Below are 22,559 nucleotides of genomic sequence, written 5' to 3'. Positions count from 1 at the left end.
ATAATGTAAAACTTTTATCTTGTATAGCTACTTATAAAATCTCAATTTGTAAGGATTCAAACGATCAGACAGACGGTCTTACAAATTCTAGTTTCAGAGTAGCTATGCTACGAAAAAGGGAGACTGTTGTATAACGTGAGGTTACTGATTAATGCAGTACGTGATCGGCAAATGCAGACCAAACAAAGATGACAACATCCATAAAAGTAAAGCTCTGTAATGGAAGGACAAATCAACATTAACGCTTGTAGAGTGTCAGAACCAAAGAAGCAGAATATTAATGCATAAGTCCAAACAAAATTGCAAGTAAATTTGTTGCAAAACTGCTTAAATACGTAACTATTTAAGGATATACTTAAATTTTTAGGACTTGATTATAGAGATGCTTCACATTGTACCTTGTTGTGATAGGAATCAGTATTAAGAAAATCAGATAAATGAAATTCGTACTCAACTAACAGAACAGCTTCGCTTTTAAAAATGTACAGACTAATTTATCTTAAAGTTAAAGAATCTTATCATCTCATTAAATTATTAACAGACCAACGAACCGGCGAACAGACAAACAGACGCACACATTGACAACGGACAGACAGACAGACAGACCAACACCGCAGAAGTAAAAGCGTAAGATCCGTCATTTGATTTGATGCACAGTGTTGCCTGAATGAAGTATGAAGATTATTGGACTTAAATTATATTACTAGTCTCTAATGTTTTTTTAAAAGTATTTATTCACCTATTTTAGTCCACAAAGTTTTATTATAAAGTTTTCTTATTCGTTGGCTTAACAACTTTAGGGACTTAAATTAAACGTTTCAACAACAAATTGTAATGTATAGAAAGAGTAATTTTGTGTATTATTATTGGGAATGTACATAAAATTATAGTCCATTGTCTTATCCCTTTAAATAACTGGTTAATAAACAAAATAAATTGGCCAACCTTCTTCAAGTTAAGCTGGCAACATTAAAAACTTGGAAAATTTTCATCTTTGCTTGCACCGCACTGTGCCCCCACGCACAAACACACACGAACGCACACACATATACACCAGTAAGGCGCACACCATCGGACCCCATGGTCACCCTGTTGCCACAATGTAACATTATATTAGTTAGTCAACCACAACTGAGCTTGTTTTGTAATTATATGCTTTTTAAAGACTTTAGAAGTCTATTATGATTTATGAAATGTATAACTTCAAATTTACTTTCAAAGTTTCTTAAATTCTTTCAGTCAGTACGTTCAAATCATAAACAAAGTTATTTATTTTGAAGTTAAATATTATATTTTTAGTTTATATATTAAAACCAATTTAAGGAATGTAAAAAGTACCAATATTATACTGTGCAAAATTGTAGATAGTGATTTACTGCAGTAAATTAATATAAAATTACGTATTAAGTGCATGTATTTTGAAACTAAACCATGTGAAAAATGAAAACCAATATAATATTTTGGATATAACTAGTTATAATTTAAAGTGAAAATATAAAATAGCGCAGCTTTTCTATAATTAGGATCGGTCCGTCCGTCCGTTACGGTTAGCTCTTTTCGTTAATTTAGGCTTGTTAGAATTATCCTATCGATTTCAAACTGTGCATGGGGATTCCTGTACTAGTTAGGTACTATTTAGAAAGTGTGGCAACTCTATAGTTATTACCAAAATGTCCGTATGTCCAATTCCATTTTAAACGTGTTGATTTTTTACTTTTTTGACATAAAATTTTTGTATGTTAGAATTATCCGATTCATCTGATTTTTGGAATTTTGATTCCTATTACAACAAAGTACAATTTTATAAGCGAGCATCTCTATAATCAAGTCCTAAATATGTAAGTATGTCTTTAAAAATTATAATGTATTTATGCAGTTTTTCAACAAATTTTCTTACAATTTTGTCTATACTTATGCAATGATAATCTGCTTATTCAGTTCTGACACTCTACAAGTGTTGATGTTCGTTTGTCCTTCAATTTCAGAGCTTCGCTTTTTTGGATGTTGTCATCCTTGTTTAATGTAGTTTTACCTCACCAACGTCACCTAAAGGCTATGGGCGAATCAACTAGAAAATATAAAATACTAGAGGCCCAACCCCCTAGCATCTTTTGGGAAATATATTCAAAGAGATATATTACTGTCCCCTGGCATTTTTCAGGCTGTTTAGGGATATCTTAAACATACCCCCCCCCCCCCTCCACTCCTCTTTAAGAAATAAAATGAGAAAAGTTAAGTCTGTTTGAACATTTCTTGCATGCATGTTAAAACTATAAGACAATTGATATTTTCATGATATAAGACAATGAATTATTTATGAGATTCAATGACAGGGACAAAATACAATGATTTTATATTTAATTGAAACAATTGACAATTTTATAATCATAAGAAAACACACACAATAAAAATATATACATATATGTCCACTTTTTGGAAACAGTAAAATTTGATAACAGACATCAGTATGTCGAAAATGTTTTCAAGTTTTAAAAAGTACAATGTCAATATAAATGATATTTCTAAAAAAATATCAATATTTTGTTTTTAAAACATTTGTTGTGTTTATTTCAATCATTAAATAAACATTTTCTAAAGTTTCTGTACAAAATCTGACCATAAAGTTAACTTTAAAATGATCTGTTATTTTCTGTATGTAACACGAACTATGGAATGCAATGCAAGGGTGTGCACCTTATGTTTCACATTATATCAAATCATCAGAACCGCGCAAATTACTATTATAATACAAACTGTTAATTGCCATTTGCTTCACCTTCATTATTGTATGTACACCTTTACAGGGATAAGACAATGACCGAAAAATTGATGTACATCCCCAATGAAGATATACAAAATTATAAAATTCAATTGCAATTAGTTCTTAAAATGTTTGGACACCCAACTTAAGGAACCAACCAATCAAAATTCAATAAAAGTCCCCAAAGTTGTTAAACCAACGAAAATGAAAACGTATAAAACTTTGGGACTACTGAAATAAACAGCCTAATGTCCCCTCCCTACCATACACCTTCGAGATTATTTTCAATTGTAATAATATACAAATATAAAATATGACAATATGCAAAAACGATGTCACACCATATCACTTTACATCAGGGAGGTAGGGAACATTGAACTGAAAATTGGTACCCAAAGTTTTTTAAGCCAGTTCTCTCATTTGTTTACATGAAAATTTAAGGTACTTGATTTGTTGGTGTCAAAATTTTTCAACCAATAATTCTAATATAATTATGTAGAAGGGTAATTTTGTTGATCATGATGGGGGATGTGATATTTTTTCTTATCCCCAAATATCCCTGGTGTATATAAAACATATGAGTAAGCTTTGTTTAGTCAGTAGAAAGTTATACTTTACCAAACATCCAAGTGAGACAGAGAGAGAAACATAAAACAAATATAAATGAGTAATATACACACACACCTTAGGAATCTCAGTCATCAAGTTTTGCCATAAGGAAAAAGGATAAGAGGATGAATACTCACCCCTTTTTCATGGTAAAATACTACTTCCCCATCCCTAAATTTAGAAGCAGACGAAAATCAAAAGCCGCCCAGGGCTTTTTGTATGTCAATCATAAATAATAATGTGAATAAAAAGAAAAGCAATATTTAGCAAACAGCCGTGGGCGTTCAGAATCAGCTGAATGTTCATTATGAAAAAAATTTCCCTCTTTTTAGAAATAGAAGGATTCATCTTTCATGAACAAATTTTTTTAAATAAAAATAAAATTCTATGTAATTTTTAATTAAAACATTAAAACGAAAATATCTAATCTAATATTCTTGCCCTAAATATGGAAATAGTAAAAAGTAAAAAAATATTTTTTTAAATAATTTTTAATCCTCCCATTTGAAAAGTAGTGGAATAGCAATAAATTTTAGCGCGGCAACAGCGCTGAGTAGGCCTCTAGGCCCACTGCCTATTTTCGTCTTCTAGTTGCTTCGATTCCTCTCTTTTATTTTTTTTCTCTATGAGTTTTGCATAGCAAATCCTCAAAAGAAAGGTATTTTTAGAAAGGGAAGTATATGTAGACAATGCCTATGTAAATAAAATCTGAAGAAATTGTATTTAAAGATTATTTGCAAAAATTTGCAATATTAATTTGCAAAACTAATTTCATACTCTTAAATGATAGATTTTGAAAAAAAATACATATCATATAAATGTATATAAAAAAAACTATAAAACAAGTTAAATGTTTTTCCATTCTGTCATTGATTAAATTGCACATTGGGTTTTATCATTGCCAAAGTAGAGCATAAAAACTCTTTTTATTAAGTAATTAAAAAAAAATTAATTCAAAAAAACTACAAAAGGGTTGATTGATTGATTGATTGTGTGTAGCAAATCAAAATGAAATCATGGATGGACAAACGGACAAAGTGAGCTATAGTTCATATGTTGAGTGTGAATAACAGAAAAAGAAAGAATATGTGATTATTAAAACAGTTTACAAGCACGAATTCTTACTAAAAAATATATGTATCTTTTGTTATTTGAATTTAAAATAAATTGAAAATAAAGAGGAGGTTTAGTTTTTCACTTGTTTAGAATTGATCGTATCATTCTTGTTTTAAATCAAAATATAATTTAATTTCAGGTGTTTTTTTAATATGTTTTAGAAAAAAGTATACAGCTTTAAAATGAACGAAACAAAGTAAGTTGTTTTACACGTAAATCGTGTTCTAAAATGCTTACCTAGCGTATTAGTTTATAAAAAAAGAATTATATTTCACTAAAGCAATGGTGTTAAACAACTAATTCTGTCGGTCAAACTATTAGACGTGCTCCAGTTATATGGTAGTTGCGCTCCCATATAAAATAAATTTTCATTAAATTTTTTCATCAGGATTTGTAACGGATCTGTTGGACCACTGGACCTTTTAGAGCCAATAGGTATTTTATATTTTTAATAGCCACTCTAATATATGTATAATCAACATAATAGGTCTCTCAGTATTAGTACCAATCTATGTATTGGTTATTACTCTAATAATCTCTATTATAGGTCTCTCTGTCTTAGTACCAGTCTATGTATTGGTTATTATTCTAATAATCTCTATTATAGGTCTCTCAGTATTAGTACCAGTCTATGTATTGGTTATCACTCTAATAATCTCTATTATAGGTCTCTCTGTCTTAGTATCAATCTATGTATTGTTTATCACTCTAATAATCTCTATTATAGGATTTTCTGTCTTAGTACCAGTTTATGTATTGGTTATTACTCTAATAATCTCTATTATAGGTATCTCAGTATTAGTACCAGTCTATGTATTGGTTATTACTCTAATAATCGCTATTATAGGACTCTCAGTATTAGTACTAGTCTATGTATTGGTTATCACTCTAATAATCTCTATTATAGGTCTCTCAGTATTAGTACCAGTCTATGTATTGGTTATCACTCTAATAATCTCTATTATAGGTCTCTCAGTATTAGTACCAGTCTATGTATTGGTTATCACTCTAATAATCTCTATTATAGGTCTCTCAGTATTAGTACCAGTCTATGTATTGGTTATCACTCTAATAATCTCTATTATAGGTCTCTCAGTATTAGTACCAGTCTATGTTTTGGTTATCACTCTAATAATCTCTATTATAGGTCTCTTATTATTAGTACTAGTCTATGTATTGTTTATTACTCTAATAATCTCTATTATAGGTCTCTCAGTATTAGTACTAGTCTATGTATTGGTTATCACTCTAATAATCTCTATTATAGGTCTCTCAGTATTAGTACCAGTCTATGTATTGTTTATTACTCTAATAATCTCTATTATAGGTCTCTCAGTATTAGTACCAGTCTATGTATTGGTTATCACTCTAATAATCTCTATTATAGGTCTCTCAGTATTAGTACCAGTCTATGTATTGGTTATCACTCTAATAATCTCTATTATAGGTCTCTCAGTATTAGTACCAGTCTATGTATTGTTTATTACTCTAATAATCTCTATTATAGGTCTCTCAGTATTAGTACCAGTCTATGTATTGGTTATTACTCTAATAATCTCTATTATAGGTCTCTCAGTATTAGTACCAGTCTATGTATTGTTTATCACTCTAATAATCTCTATTATAGGTCTCTCAGTATTAGTACTGGTCTATGTATTGGTTATTACTCTAATAATCTCTATTATAGGTCTCTCAGTATTAGTACCAGTCTATGTATTGGTTATTACTCTAATAATCTCTATTATAGGTCTCTCAGTATTAGTACTAGTCTATGTATTGGTTATTACTCTAATAATCTCTATTATAGGTCTCTCAGTATTAGTACCAGTCTATGCATTGGTTACCACTCTAATAATCTCGGTGTTTTCCTACGCTTTATTTCACAAGTAAGCTATGGTTTTTAGTAGCGAAGCTTCTCTATAATTAATAATATCTGTATGTCTATAAGCTAATTGTGATATAGAATGTTTTAGCTGCTTTTTATAATTTCAAAAATTCTTGTACTCTGTAACTTATTTGGTCCATGTATTTTTAAAATGTATTAATTCCAGATGAAAACGTAATATAGAAATCGTCATTTTCTATCTTCTGCTTAATTAAGCATGTTATTTATTTAAAATACCAAATATCCTGTTTTAAATAAAAAGAAAACTATAGTATATGATCATGAATATAAAAGCGGCTACACTCTTAGAGGCCTCTAGTGGTACTTGAGAGGGGGGAGAAGTTGACCCCCCACCCACACTTTAAATTTTTAAAGGAAAAGCAAAGAGTGGGGGGTGTAATTTAATTTTCTTGGGACGATTTCTCTTAGTTGGGTGGCAGTACCCCACCCCCCCAAAAAAAAAGTTTTAGACCTTCCCAGGACTTATGAGAACCTACACTGAAAAGGAGAATCATATCGGGTCAGCGGTTAGCGAGATCTTACGGTACACACAGAGAGACAGACACAGACATCCTGTTATTTATTTATCAAGAATAAGGCCATTTGCTAGTTCAGAAATAGAACTAAGTCCAATTTAGAAAATAAAGACATAAACCCCATTTTTATTTGTACTTATAAATATTAAGTGGTAGAATGGAGAGTAGATTAATTGATCTGTCATATTCCCTGTCTCTTCCTTCCTGTTCAATATAAGACTTGTTTAGAGATTAAAACAGCTTTAAATTTGAATAGTCTGATTTTATAAGTACATTTGAGACAGAGACGTGCAGAATGATACCACCCCTCTATACCCTCCCTTAAGAGGTGGTCTACCTCTCCCTTGTTCATCCCCCTAATGCTGCCAAAAGGGGTTTCAATTAAATAAAATTATATGTCCATTAAAATAAACGAAGGTGTGAAGTTATGTATATTACCTAAAATATAAGAATTTCTTTTTAGCAATTTACATCAAAACACCATAAATCTCACACCCAATTGACGATACAATAACACCTCACTTGTTGTAAGAACAAGGATAACAAAATCCATGAATGCAAGGACAAGCAACCATTAACACTTGTAGATTTTCAGAACTGAATAAGCAGAATATTTATGCATAAGTCTATACAAAACTGTAAGTAAATTTGTTGCAAAACTGATAAATACATGATACTTTTTAAGGACATACTGACATCTAAGTCGTACCTAAGTGTTTTAGGAATCAGCATGCAAAGTTTGAAATTGATAGGACAATTCTAACCTGTTCTAATTAACAAAAAGAGCTTACAGTAACGGACGGACGGACCGACCCTAATTATAGAAAAACTTCGCTTTTGATAAACTTCCTTAAGAAGAGTGTCAAAAATAGTAGGGAAAGTGTCCAAATTTTTCGGCGCACCCCTAGCAAAACCCTGTGCACGCCACTGGTTTAAGGACAATAATGTCCATTGATAGCCAAAAATCGTATGCTGTTATTGGACAAGTTTTTTTGCTCATCAAAAAGTGTACATGCGTTCAAATAAGCGCTCTTTTTTCCACCCATTTGGAAATCCCCATACCTATATATGTGTCTATAGGGCACCTAAGAAAATAAGAAAGAGAAAAAAGGATGTTTGCATGTTTAAATAAATTTCTTTTAAGATCTTTCAAATGACTGAAACGATTGTATTTTTTTTTTTTGGGGGGGGGGGGTATGTTAGTCTTCCCTCTCCTCCTCCCCCCCAACTCATTTTCCATTATTCAATCCTCCCCAAGTATAAGAAAAGCTTTGAATCAAACACGACACCTCTCACCAAACAATTGGAATCTTTACATATAGAAGTTAAGTCTCAATCAATCTTAATAAAAAAAAGTATTTTTTTAAAAAGCATCAAATTTGTCCCTTCTCAAAAAAAAGCAACAAACTAAATAACTTTTTTCATTGCTAAATTTAATTTTCATAGGCAACAATGAAATCTTAGAAATAAACATATACAAATGTTTAAACGCAGGTTTTGGTCACCATGCTAAATTTTAAGTGAGTGATGGATTTATTATTAATTGGATTATCATGAATTCTAATAAAGTGAGACTTGTAGCTGGCTGAAATAATGATCCCCCCTCATTCACCCCCTTTACCCAATCCACTCCTTCAGTACTGAATGAACAAACTAACCAATAAATGAAATCAATATTACACAAATTGACGAGAAATTTTCACCTGTCATAATATCCACGTATATTCTGTAACCATTACAGAGTGAGTGATGTATAGTTGTACACTTTTATATTCAACAAGGATGACAAGAAGACAATATCCGTAAAAGCGAATATGATCATCATAAATATAAAACTTTTTGCAAAACTGAGTAAATACGCAATTATGTTTAAAAACATATCTACATTTTAGGACTTCATTGGGGAGATGCTCCATTAAAATATTGTACCTTGTTGTTCTAGGAATAATTGTTCCAAATATCAGATGAATAGGATAATTATATTATTTAAAAAATGTTTTGATGGACATATCGAATTTCTGGTGACGGTTATGTAGTTGCTACACTTTCTAAATCACACCTTATAGTAACAGAAATCATCTTTTAACGTTTAAAATCGTTTGATAAATTCTAACATGCTTAAATTAAAGAAAAGAGTTAGTTTTTACTTACGGACTACGGAGGGACTGACATTAAAATTATAAAAAAGCTTCGCTTAAAAAGATTGCTTTGCTTTCTTTGTACCACTTTGGCGCGCACAGTTGTTAAGGGGATGGGAGGGGGGGGGGGGGGGAACCTACCACAACTTTCAAATTTATTATAAACAAAAAAAGGCCTTCTACAAAAAGATGAGTGACGTCATACATTTGCTTTTCATAAACTTAAGGAGGGAGTGGACATTGGACTGTAAATCATACTTGTACCCAAAGAATTATAAACAATTTATTTCATTACCTTTAACTAAAGCTTGATTGGTTAGTTCAAACTAGCAGTACCCAAATTTTTCAAATAGTAATTTTAATCTACCTAATGGATGATTTTGTTTACCATCATTGAAATTTATCTCAATTTATCGTCTATTTTTTAATGTGTGCTTCTCAGCAGCTACGCGCCTAGATGCCTCTAGAGAGCTCTTTCTCTTACGAGGGTGGTGGTAAATTCCCCCAATATAGCCATAAACCTTCACATTAAAAGCTTTATTGTAAAGGAGAGCCATGTCGGTTTAGTGGTAAGTGATATACTTTGGTACAGACAGACAAACAGACACTCACACATAAATACATCCTGCTACTTTTATATAAGGATGAATGCAGTCATCCTTGTTTTATAATTTAGGTTGAAATGTGGTCGAATGTTGACATGGATAGAGAGTTTCCAGATAATATTTCCCTCTATCCATCTATTTATTACATCCCTACCTCTCTTTTCTCCTGTTCTTTATGAGATGGTGGCTATTCTACAGGTATGTATTTCCAGATATTATTTCCCTCTATCCATCTATTTATTACATCCCTACCTCTCTTTTCTCCTGTTCTTTATGAGATGGTGGCTATTCTACAGGTATGTACTTCCAGATATTATTTCCCTCTATCCATCTAATTATTACATTCCTACCTCCGTTTCTCCTATTCTTTATGAGATGGTGGCTATTCTACAGGTATGTACTTCCAGATATTATTTCCCTCTATCCATCTATTTATTACATCCCTACCTCTCTTTTCTCCTGTTCTCTATGAGATGGTGGCTATTCTACAGGTATGTATTTCCAGATATTATTTCCCTCTATCCATCTATTTATTACATCCCTACCTCTCTTTTCTCCTGTTCTCTATGAGATGGTGGCTATTCTACAGGTATGTATTTCCAGATATTTCCCTAGCTCCATCTATTTATTACATCCCTACCTCTCTTTTCTCCTGTTCTCTATGAGATGGTGGCTATTCTACAGGTATGTATTTCCAGATAATATTTCCCTCTACCCATCTATTTATTACATCCCTACCTCTGTTTTCTCCTGTTCTCTATGAGATGGTGGCTATTCTACAGGTATGTATTTCCAGATAATATTTCCCTCTATCCATCTATTTATTACATCCCTACCTCTCTTTTCTCCTGTTCTTTATGAGATGGTGGCTATTCTACAGGTATGCATTTTTCAAAAGTGTGTAGACATTTTTTTATGGGGGGTATATAGTTATCTCCCCCAGTCTAAAAAATTCTCCTTATGAACATAAATTTAGAATTTTTACTGAGGACGAGACAAAAGTATCTAAAAAAAACAGCCATGTGACGTCATAAAAATGAGGGATTATCCATCTTTTTAAAAAGATTTTTTCCCCACTTCTCCTTTCATCCCTTATTTTTATGACGTTACACGGCTGATCCTTGTTACACTTTGTAAAGCTTTAGTATGACGTATGACATTATCTATCATATAAAGTAGAGATTTGTCTAAAGCAAATGATCTCGGAAAATTCTGGTCCCAATTGTTTGTACGTTTTTAGAAAAGCTTTATAAATATCCTGTGGTGGTTTTAGGCTATTTTCTTGACCTTTCTCACCCTTCCTGTTCCTTAGATGCTAGAAAAGAATAAACTAGTCTTAATATATGTCCAATCCATCAAAAATAATACTAAAATCTAAATTAAAAATTGTATTTAGGATCTGTTATCAACGACAGCAATGTTGCTATTTATGTACCAAAGTGTTACCCTCATAGGAGGTAAGATTATCATGTACCCTAACAAAGTGAAACATGTAGCTGGATAAAATAACGATCCCCCCATCCATCCCCTTTACCCCATTCTCTCCCCTCCTACTTGACGAACGAACTGATTGATAAGTGATAAGAATGTTAGCTATATGAATCTACAATTTTTCCTTTGTTATAATATCCATGTATATTCTATATCCATTTAATTAGTGGACATGAATGTCTTTGTGTCTTGTTCTCCAAAAAGTAATATAATGTCGGTCTGTACGTCCGTTTATCAACATAAGAGGGCTATTAGATATTTATATTATTTTTAAACGATGTTAACGTTAATTTACAATAATTTGAAAGATTAAATAATTGCTCTAATATGCTGCTGGCTTTTGGCCATATTTTATTTATTTTTAAAGTATTGTATTATGTTTTAGGTTATGAAAATCTTATCACAGATAATTCAAGGTAAATATTTTTAATTATTTTTAGAAGCGTTGCTATTCTATATATCTAAATGTCCGTACGTCCGTCTGTACCAAAATATTCATCCAGTATATAATTTACTTGGTACTACGTACGATCTGTCATTCAAGGTCATTCAATATTTCACTTGGTCCATCAGTCCATCCTCAATTTATGTGCTTTGCTTCATATGGATGATGTCATCCTTGTTAAAATTATAACTGTAAAACAGCTAGATTTATACTTAAATTTTCAATAGGTGTACTTTTGACCTAATGACATTTTTTGTGCAACCAATTTGCAAAAATTAGCATAAAAAAGCTTATTTTCATTTATATTAAAAAATATTTTTATTTTCAGATGTCCTTTGGGTACTCCTCCCTTGTGCTGTCTCAGAAAATGCAAAAGGTTTGTAAATTAGTTTTTTTGTACCAAGAACCTCTAAAACATTGGTCTCCCAGTCACAATTTATGAAATTTGATTTATTGTCACTGTTTTTCATTTAATTTGCATGGAATTTTTGTATATGATTTGTTTTAGGCTATTTTCCTCAACTCCCCACCCTTCCCTAGAGACAAGGGGCGATACCCCTAGTGGCATTTGTATTGTGTTATGTTAATGATAGATATTTCAGTCTTAATATAATGAACATATTATTACGTGGATGTTACACCAGATTTTCATGTTTTTTAAAGTGAAACTTGTTGCGGGCTAAAATAACGACACACCCCCTCCTTTCCCCTCTTACTTGATGAACGAACTGACCAATAAATAAGTTCCATGTTAGCAACCTAAATTGACGACAATTTTTTCCCTGTCAAAATGCCCACGCATATTCTATTTCCATTCCTAGTTTATTAATTTTAATTAATTTAAGACCAAAGATGACTCGCAAGTTGATGAATTTAATCTTTCTCTCAATCAAATTAATAGGTAAAACTTTTTTTAAAAAGGAGCGAAGCTCTTATATTGTAGTAAAAGGAACAGCACGGTATATTGAAGAAAAAATTAACAAAACAGACAGACGAACTGTGTTGTACAATAGATGCTCAATATTATATTATATAAAACATTTCAACAGACTATTTTTTTTACAATAGCTGAAAAAAAACACAAATTTTCTACAAAAAGAATTTATAGAGCATCATACACTTTAATATTTAATACTTTAATACCCGGCCTTATATCATGAAAAATACACAGTTATACAAAATCTAGAATATGTTTGTATTTTCTTTTTTTTTTTAATTATTACATACATATTATTGTACACAGAAATGCATGTAAATATTTTTTCAACTAATATTTTGTTGATTTTTAGTTGTTATGAACTTTTTACTATTGGTGGTGAATATGGCTTTAACTTACAATGGATTTCCTCCACCCAAAAGTAAGTTACATTTTTTGTATACATTTTACTAGCAACTACGCCCCTAGAGGCCTCGAAAGAAAATAAGGGAAAAGGGGTAAAAGAGTTAACAATCCACTGTCTATTCTGTTTTGAAAAGAAATATTTTTTTTCGGGGGGGGGGGGGTTAGATGCGACTTCTTTTGGGGGATAAAGGTGTCTTCTACATTATATAAAGTGTTCTAAGTATTTCCTGGAATTATAAGAACCTTTAAAGGAGAACCAAATCGGTCCAGCAGTTAGCGAGATCCTTCGCTACACACAACTTGTTACTGTTATGTAAGAATGGAAAAAAGTACTCGGTCAATATTTAGATCATAATATATTTAAATAACTGTTATATGAGTTTGAGATCTAAGGGTCTAGGCAAAAAGGATTTAAGAAATTGTGTTATCTTATTTATAATCTTTTCAACAGTCCTAACCTCAATTAATCTATAAATTTAGGTGTCTCTGATGTAACGAGTATACCTTCTCTGTGCTTAGCTCCCTTCCAACTGACTGCCATGTACTGTTATAAGGTTAGTGTGGTCAGTAATTCTAGCTGTCACAGATGTAACAAGTATACCTTCTCTATGCTTAGTTCCCTTCCAACTGACTGCCATGTACTGTTATAAGGTTAGTATGGTCAGTAATTCTAGCTGTATCAGATATAGCAAGCATACCTTCTCTATGCTTAGTTCCCTTCCAATTAACTGCCATGTACTGTTATAAGGTTAGTATGGTCAGTAATTCTAGCTGTATCAGATATAGCAAGCATACCTTCTCTATGCTTAGTTCCCTTCCAATTAACTGCCATGTACTGTTATAAGGTTAGTATGGTCAGTAATTCTAGCTGTATCAGATATAGCAAGCATACCTTCTCTATGCTTAGTTCCCTTCCAACTGACTGCCATGTACTGTTATAAGGTTAGTATGGTCAGTAATTCTAGCTGTATCAATATATAGTAAGTATACCTTCTCTATGCTTAGTTCCCTTCCAACTTACTGCCATGTACTGTTATAAGGTTAGTATGGTCAGTAATTCTAGCTGTATCAGATGTGGCAAGCATACCTTCTCTATGCTTAGCTCCCTTCCAACTGACTGCCATGTATTGTTATAAGGTTAGTATGGTTAGTAATTCTAGCTGTATCTGATGTAACAAGTATACCTTCTCTATGCTTAGCCCCCTTCCAACTCACTGCCATGTACTGTTATAAGGTTAGTATGGTTAATAATTCTAGCTGTATCAGATATAACAAGCATACCTTCTCTGTGCTTAGCTGCCTTCCAACTTACTGCTATGTACTGTTATAAGGTTAGTGTGGTCAGTAATTCTAGCTGTATCAGATATAGCAAGCATACCTTCTCTATGCTTAGTTCCCTTCCAATTAACTGCCATGTACTGTTATAAGGTTAGCATGGTCAGTAATTCTAGCTGTATCAATATATAGCAAGTATACCTTCTCTATGCTTGGTTCCCTTCCAACTGACTGCCTTGTACTGTTATAAGGTTAGTATGGTCAGTAATTCTAGCTGTATCAGATGTAGCTAGCATACCTTCTCTATGCTTGGTTCCCTTCCAACTGACTGCCATGTACTGCTATAAGGTTAGTATGGTCAGTAATTCTAGCTGTATCAGATAAAGCAAGTATACCTTCTCTATGTTTAGTCCCCTTCCAACTGACTGCCATGTACTGTTATAAGGTTAGTATGGCCAGTAATTCTAGCTGTATTAGATGTAACAAGCATACCTTCTCTGTGCTTATTTCCCTTCAAACTGACTGCCATGTACTGCTATAAGGTTAGTAATTCTAGCTGTATCAATATATAGTAAGTATACCTTTTCTATGCTTAGTTCCCACTTACTGCCATGTACTGTTATAAGGTATAGTAGCATTTAATGACTACCAGAAATGGACAGTAAATAATTCTTCTCCTAAATTTGATAAACTGTTTCTGCAATTAGTGAGCTTAAAATTTGGAGGGAGGATGATTAGCAAATATTCAGTAAACGTTTCCTCGATCCAATAAGTTCAAAATTTGGAGAAAAATTTGATCTCCATTGTACTTTCCTTGTAATATCTATCATGGAATTATATCTTTATTGTACCTTTTATTTTGTGTAGAAAAAACTAATATATAATTGTTAAACAAATTGACGTTTATTTGGTTTGCTAATAATCATATCCTGATTATTGCCCTGATTTGCCTGATTCTTACAATATCATGTAACAAATTAGTAAAATGTGTGTGAATATCTCTTAAATCGTTGTTGATGAACCTGAGGTTTGAAATAACAATGGTACATTCTTTAAGTCTTTTTTTGTTTGAAAAATGACTCTTGGAAAGGTCGTCATATTTAGTCTTAAACTTATATAAAACTTTATAATAATATTTCCTAATTTGAACAATATACAAGCTTTGCTCTTTTATTGATACTAGAGGCCTCAAGGGGCACTTGAAGTGGGGTGTGGTGGGTTGAATCCAACACCCTATTTATATTTTAGTTTTTTATTTTTTTAAATTGGGAGTGGGGTATAGAAGAACCTTATCGGTTCAGCAAGACCCTTCGTTACAAACAGATAGACAGAAACATAGCTAAACTTACAGACATCCAGTTACTTTTATATTAGGATTGATAGACAGCAAGGTCTCAATTGTTAATGTTAAAATTTTTTTTTTTTCTTCAGGTTTTTATGAATTATGTTGAACCATTACTGAAAGGAACATTTCCGAGGTAATATCTTATTGATTATGTGAAGTTGTTTGAATATGTGTAGTTAAATCTCGTGAACGGCTTAGTAATGATCTTAGGATTTACAGGTCAGGTTTTAGTCTATTTAGCGGAGGATTTCAACCATCTATAGAGAAATTGTTCTTAGATGAATTTGAACCTCTTACCCTAGAAACTGATAAAAGGCAACTTTTTTTTTGGGTAGAAGGCATTTTTTTCTAGGGGCGATTTCTCTTGGGAGGCAGCGTTATTAATGCTCCCCCCAAAAAATAGTTATAAAACCTTACTAGGACCTATGAGAAGCTACATTATAAAGGAGAATCATTTTGGTTCAGCAGTTAACGAGATCCTTTAGTACACACAGACATCCTGTTACTTTTATACAAAGAATTTGGATATACTGCAGTTCACGGTAAAATATTGCTGGTAACGAATATTGCTAAAAATTTATGAATGTTAAAGGCTGCTAGCTGCCAAACGGCTGAACGTACAGATCATGCTCGCACACTGTTTTAAGCGGCATAGAAAGGCCTACAAATAATCTGGAATAGCCATAAATCAATAATGCATAATTCTCTCGCAGTGCAGAGAAATGCGCGAAAAAGACCTATTTTACGCGGTTTTTCTTCAGTGAAGCTTTCCCTGTGCAACATGGGATCTTGGCTATTCCAGATTATTTGTAGGCCTTCTTATGCCGCTTAAAATGATGTGCGGGTGTGATCTGTACGATCAGCCGTTTGGCAGCTAGCAGCCTTTAAAATTCATAAATTTTTAGCAATATTCGTTACCAGCAATATTTTACCGTGAACTGCAGTAGATCCAAGAATTCTTGCCAAATTTACATCTATTCTTTTTAATATGTCATGAATACATGATACATCCTAAATTCATTTCATTCTATTCATGCATTTTAATTAATTTGTAAAATATGAAAGGTTTCGTGATTTTTACAATATTTTTATTTTTAGAACACGTGGAAGGCTGATTTTTGTCACCTTTATTTTGATTGGAAAAACATTGGGAGGCATTTTTTCGGCCATTGAAAGTAAGTCATTATTATTTAGCTGTATTTAGTTAGCTTTGACTTTTTAAATTTATTAATAAATTGTATAACTAAGCGCTTCCTCGAGAGGAAACTCAAAGACAAAAGTTTTATGATTAAATTTCGGGATCAGAGGGGTATAACTTGCATGCGATTTTTGATGATCGTCAGCAAGCGTCTACCATAGTGAAGTAGATTTCAACTATTCATCATTTCCCTTTTAAACATTCAAAAGGATCGTGCACTAAATTGGATGTTTTAATGAACAATTCGAGCCATTTTTGATTATTTAATCATCTTTTAATATTATACGAAAATTTTAAAATTAATAGTTTATAAAACATATTTATAATTAAAAGGAAATAACTTTAAAAGAAAACAATTTATAATTTTTTAAACTTTAAAAATTGTATTATTTTTAAAGTTTAAAATGAGTCACCTAGCGGCAAAAATATGAACTTTATAAAATTGAACTTTATTTTATTTAAATTTTATTTGGAGATTTTTCAGTTAAAACTAAACATTAAGCATCATAAACAAAAACAAGTTTGTCCACAAATAGCGCAGCTAGAATGTTTGAAATAAAACAAGAGTATTAAACTGTACTTATTAAACCATCTGATCGTTTTTTTAATAAGACATATGATATATACAGTAAAAAAAATGTTACTCTTCTTAAATATCAAAGTTGGGAGAGGGGGGGCGGGGAGGGCAGTGATAGGGACAATACCCGCCCTCCCCCCTCCGTAAAAAAAAACTAAATAGTTATGACTAATGAAATATTTACAGATCTGTATTATAGATGACTCTCAATTGTTAAATTACTTTATTACTAAAAAGTTTTGCTATAATTTGACTTGTGATCAAAAAATAAAAGAAGTTTTTGTTTACAATAACTTAATTGCAGTTTATTGTTCTCTGTTTAAAAAAATATTAGCATGTTATTGCTGCGCTACTTTATAGACATAATTTTCTTTGTCAAATGTATCTTTTTTTTTTGCAGGTCTTGGTTGGATTTCTGCAGTTAAAGGACTTGAATGTATTAACTATGCACAGGTTGGTTTGGTTTTCAATAAGATGTCCACAAACAATCATTTGATTTTACTTCACTAATGGCTGCGCCTCTAGAATCTAGAGGCTCTGTATTCAAAAGGGTAGAAAGGCGCTATAAAAATAGCTTAAAACCAAGACTTAACTCTAAAAATGAAATAGTATAAAACAAACATGGGACCTATGTGAAGCTTACCTTAGATAGAGAACCAGATCAGTAAATTGATTATTGAGATATTAAGCTTCAGACAAAAAAAAATTAGGAGAGGGAGAGTAATGAAATTGTATATAATCATCCCAGCTTTGAACAACTGCAATTTCTCCTTGATTATCAGCGTAGCCGCGGTTTCAAACTTAAACAAGGCAGTTTTGCCATAGTATGTCTCCTGTCACATCTCGCTCGCGTCGGCCACAGCGTATACTGGTCTGAATACTTAATTTTTTCTTCCTGGGCACAAAGATGCCTGAACTTGACTGTGTTGCCAGCGATGGTCCCTTTCCCTATGGGCTATAGCACATCTAGCTTAATCTCGTTCACACAACTTTTTGTTAACATACAAGCAGCAGATGTAGGCGACAAGTCTGGTTTAGGCATTTTCAAATTCTGCCTATGGAAAGCCTTTCTATCTGCCTCTCAGAACTTTGGTGCGGGTGTAGCGGCTATACCCGCACCGCCAATTATGGTAAAAGAGGCGGGTTCTCTGTGTGAGTGTAGTATGGAATTCGTGACAGGATTCAGAGGCAACTGGCTGCTTGGACCGCCAAAACACATTGCTGCACAGTTTGTGGAATGCGTTATATCCACACTCAAGGAGAATGACGTCACCAACACCTTTGGACGTATCGTTCTACCAACTGCAGAACTTGTTCACAAATCCTTATTTAACGCTCGGTATCTTGGCAGAAAAATATTTCTGCTAGGCAACTCCATCCTGAGAAATATTGAAAGCTGCCTTCGTTGTATTTGCGCTGAATCCGGAGTTGAGACGGTCAACTGGTCCAAAGGAGGTAATTTTTTTGAGTCGTTCAAGAAACTTGACTTGTCTGCTTTAAAGGAGTGCAACAAAGACGACATTATAATCCTCCATGCAACTGGCAACAGTATGCTTGTCAAAGAGCAGCACCAATTAGTTAATGGACAGTACCACCTTCTTCACCCCCAACTCCTGAATGACGAACAAGCTGCCCTTCATGTTGTACATCTGTCACAAGTACTAGTAAAACTAACAAGTACCTTCACAGGGAAAATAGTCATGATTGGTCCCTTTCCCCGACACATAGAGACATGCTGTGACAACCGTGATCATGCTATTGTTGACGTCACAGGCAGCCCTGTTAACATGATCAACTACACACTAGCTGTCTCCAAATACATCGCCTTGTCACCTGGTCTCAGCCATGAACATGTACACTACATCGAATATCCTGCTGTGTTTGGTGATAACTTTGCTGGCGTCAACCTCACTGATGGCGTCCATCTACAGGATAGCGCCACTGAAACATTGTCTAATTTCGTGTTTGGTCTGCTAACAAAACTAAACAAACCAACTTCCAGATATAAGAAGAGTCTACAGGTACAACTCTCTTCCCTGCTATCAAAGAAGAATATCTTCAATAGCGACACCATCATCAACACTAACGACGATGCAGAGGATGACAACATCAACATGGAAAATGGAATCGATACAGCCATCAAACTCATTAACCAGTAGATCTATATCCCACCGTTTTTTTTATTTTACTTTATCTTATCATGTTTTAATATATCATATGCGTATTTTATCAATTTTTTATGTTTATTTTATAGAAAACCCAATAAATTATAGAATAATAATAATCATCCCAAGACTCAACTTTTAAAACAAAATAGCCTGAAGCCAATAAAAATTCAGAACTATAATGGATCTACAGTTAGTGAGACTTTGAGTTACCAATAAAATCGAGATTTCGTGGCTAAAGAATGCCCAACTGACAAAAAAAAACTTCAGGACTAGCAGCTGCGCCCTTAGAAACACACAATCTCCTTATTCAATATAGATTATATATTTCGGTTTAGTCTGTTGTCTGACTGTTTTATAGATCTTACAAAGCTTGTCCACTCACAATATCTTAATCTTTCTACGGTTCCAGGACAAACGCACGAGTGTTAAAAGATTTATCTAATTAAGTATTTCTATACAGGTTAGGTTAGGTTAAGATATGAATATACAAATAAGCCCTATGCAGGCATTTAAAAACCTAAAAGATAATTTAAAATAGGTTAGGTTAGGTTAAGTTTCCACTTCGACGTTTGGGACTCCTGCGTTTGTCCTAGGGCCCTTTCTACTATTACAATGCTTGTTACCGTCGTTTTACAGATCTTAAGTGACAACATTTGTTTATTTTAGTTGTTGCTGCCCTTGGTACAGATAATGCTCCTATTACCTATCAGCCTGATACTTCCCAGAGTATACACAAAGAAATGGACAAGGAAAAACCAGGTATAAACCAGGGAGGTAGGGGACATTGGACTGTTGATTATACTGGTACCCAAAGTTTTATAAACACTATATCACAAGATGGTTAATTTTTTGTTGTTGTATTTTTATGTAATCTGGATTGGCTGGTTCAAACTAGCAGTGTCCAAACTTATAAACATTTTAAACCTGACTTTGGAGTTTGGCGAAAAATTTTAAAACGATGCTGTGAGTATTGGTGCAAAAAATATGACGTAACAAAAAAAATTAGCCAATGAGAAGCGTTATTGACCAATGGTAAAATTTATAGTGGCCTCTCATTGGCTAATTTTTTTTGTTACATCATATTTTTTGCACCAATACTCACAGCATCTTTACACGATAATTATACTTTAAACTTAATTTTTAAATGATGAATCCTAGCACAATTAGGCAAGGCCTCTTTAAAATCAAGTTCTAAAATGTAAGTATGTTCTAAAAAAACCTCAATTACATCATCAATATTGAAATTGCTCAAGTGACTCAAAATTAGCAATCTGACGTCATATAAATGAGGGAGATGAGAGAAAAAGTGGGATAAAAAAAAACTTTGAAACGAGATGGATAATCACTCATTTTTATGACGTCACATGGCTGATTTTAAGTCACTTTGTCCCTCTACTACTTAACTTGTTGAGCTTTGCTTTTTTGATGTTGCTATCCTTGATGTTTTTGTTTACAGGTTGGGGATGAAACAAAAGAGTTGGACATCAACGAGACAAATCTGAGCAAACTTGAGGACAAAGGTTGTGTTGTGAATGTGAACGGTGACAGCCAGAAAATCCAAGAGAATAGTGCTCTCATAGTTCCAAATATATAGGCTTGTTTTGGCTGTTTCCCTCAAAGTACCTGGTCGAGCAGGTTTTCATTTTTTAGGCCCACCAGAGGTTAGGCATGGAAATTAAACCTAAACCACTTTTGTAATGATATATGAACAATAAATGTATAAATATACAATATTAATCCAGACAATTACCTGGCCAAAGTGGTGGAGACCCTTTTCGTCGGTTATCAAATTGCTTTCTGTTCTTTTGTAGGGACTTGGCTTTGTTTTTATTTCCCACACTATTAGCTGATTTCAAAGGCCCAATACAATATCGGGATAGGGTCAACCACCATGTGGACAGAGTTACATATATTAGCTCTTGCCTCCTCTATTCTTTTACTTTAATATATGAACAGTTGACTAGTATATCATTGTCACCGCAATGTTGTAAGGCTAACAGTGGGTGTATATTAGTTCAATTTTGACCATACAGTATTAAATAGAAATCTCTGGATTTTTTTTCATTTTTTTTCATAAAAAAAAATTCTTTTTCTTTTAATTAATATGATATCAATATCCTTGTGATTTATATGTGATACTATTTTTTTAATAAATAAATATGATATACATTTTTTAATGCAATTTTTGTTTTAATATTTTTTCAAATTTTTACAGTTCTTCAGCTATTGACAATTTCAGCTCTTGTTAGATTACAATCGCCCCATCGCAGTGTGCTTGTGCCGACTTTCAATTGGGTCGATGAAAATAAAAAATGGTGTCAGTTATATTTACATAGCCAAGTCGAAGAAAACAAATTGGTAGCAGACGGAAAAGGTCATTGAAAAAGGGAGGGAAGTAATTATTTGTATATAAATCTACATATACTATAGATGTGTTCATTTTCTACCCATATGCTTCTGATTTTTCTAAAATATTACCCTAGTCAATAAGCATCAACTCTGTAACTCATAATGGTTGTATGTTGATTTGTTATTTTTACTAGTTTTATAGCGTATTTCTTTACTTCAGGCTATTGACGTCATTATCTCTTAATTGTAATAAAAAATCGTTGACGTCAATTCTCTTTAAATAAGTTTATAAAGGATTTCTCATTATTATAAGATAAATCTTATTTAGTAGCAAAGCTACTCTATAATTTACTTTGTCTGTCCATCAGTCCGTAACGCTATTGGGGAAACGATTCGATAGACAGGTAAAATTTTTAGGGAAGATTCCTATGACATATGCTCATCTAATCTATACCTTCTTTTGTCCATCTGTCTGTTATTGGGGGTGCTAGATCAATTACTAGATTTTCGAGTTTTCGTGATTTTCTCAATCTTTTTCAAGATAGAGAGCTGAAATTTTTAGGGATTAATTAATTTAATATTCTACATATTTTCCCCAAGTTTTATTAAGATTTGTCTTTTAATTGGGGTGCTAGAACGATTCTTAGATTTTTATGTTAACGTAATTTTCTCTATTCCTATTCAGGATTGATGGCTGAAATTATCAGGGATTGAATATA

At 32.7% G+C, this 22,559-nt stretch overlaps 1 protein-coding gene and 1 long non-coding RNA gene across 5 annotated transcripts; both read left to right on the top strand.

Moving 5' to 3' along the window:
• The first annotated feature begins 4,623 nt into the window (after positions 1–4,623).
• LOC145323868 (uncharacterized) lies at positions 4,624–9,942 on the top strand. Its single transcript, XR_013881125.1, has 4 exons — positions 4,624–4,682; positions 4,875–4,921; positions 6,294–6,372; positions 9,722–9,942. It is a non-coding gene; the product is annotated as an uncharacterized LOC145323868 (long non-coding RNA).
• Positions 9,943–10,160: 218 nt separating this feature from the next.
• On the top strand, positions 10,161–21,660 carry LOC145323866 (uncharacterized). 4 transcript variants are annotated; one of them, XM_080166452.1, is made up of 12 exons: positions 10,161–10,239; positions 11,047–11,107; positions 11,527–11,557; positions 11,915–11,962; positions 12,432–12,487; positions 12,876–12,944; positions 13,409–13,482; positions 15,635–15,681; positions 16,647–16,723; positions 17,724–17,776; positions 20,158–20,250; positions 20,948–21,660. In XM_080166452.1, the coding sequence occupies exons 1-12, from the start codon at positions 10,222–10,224 to the stop codon at positions 21,083–21,085; spliced, it is 765 nt and encodes a 254-aa protein (XP_080022578.1). In that variant the 5' UTR covers positions 10,161–10,221; the 3' UTR covers positions 21,086–21,660. The 4 variants fall into 4 exon arrangements, with proteins under 4 accessions (XP_080022578.1, XP_080022580.1, XP_080022579.1 ...); XM_080166454.1 differs by lacking the exon at positions 10,161–10,239 and adding an exon at positions 10,292–10,334; XM_080166453.1 differs by lacking the exon at positions 10,161–10,239 and adding an exon at positions 10,348–10,432.
• The last annotated feature ends 899 nt before the right edge of the window (positions 21,661–22,559 follow it).

This window comes from Acartia tonsa, chromosome 7, assembly GCF_053477335.1.
Source record: "Acartia tonsa isolate MP-2025a chromosome 7, ASM5347733v1, whole genome shotgun sequence".
Lineage (NCBI taxonomy): Eukaryota > Metazoa > Arthropoda > Copepoda > Calanoida > Acartiidae > Acartia > Acartia tonsa.
The sequence above is the reverse complement of the archived record's forward strand: the minus strand, read 5'-3'. Positions and strand labels throughout refer to the sequence as shown.

Bases quoted from the DNA above. Each gene is read 5' to 3' on its own strand.
- LOC145323866 (XM_080166451.1), top strand. From the start codon at position 10,435: ATGTATTTCCAGATAATATTTCCCTCTATCCATCTATTTATTACATCC. The intron at 12,945-13,408 runs GTAAGTTACATT...CTATAAATTTAG, and splicing joins TGGATTTCCTCCACCCAAAA to GTGTCTCTGATGTAACGAGT. The intron at 17,777-20,157 runs GTTGGTTTGGTT...TGTTTATTTTAG, and splicing joins AATGTATTAACTATGCACAG to TTGTTGCTGCCCTTGGTACA.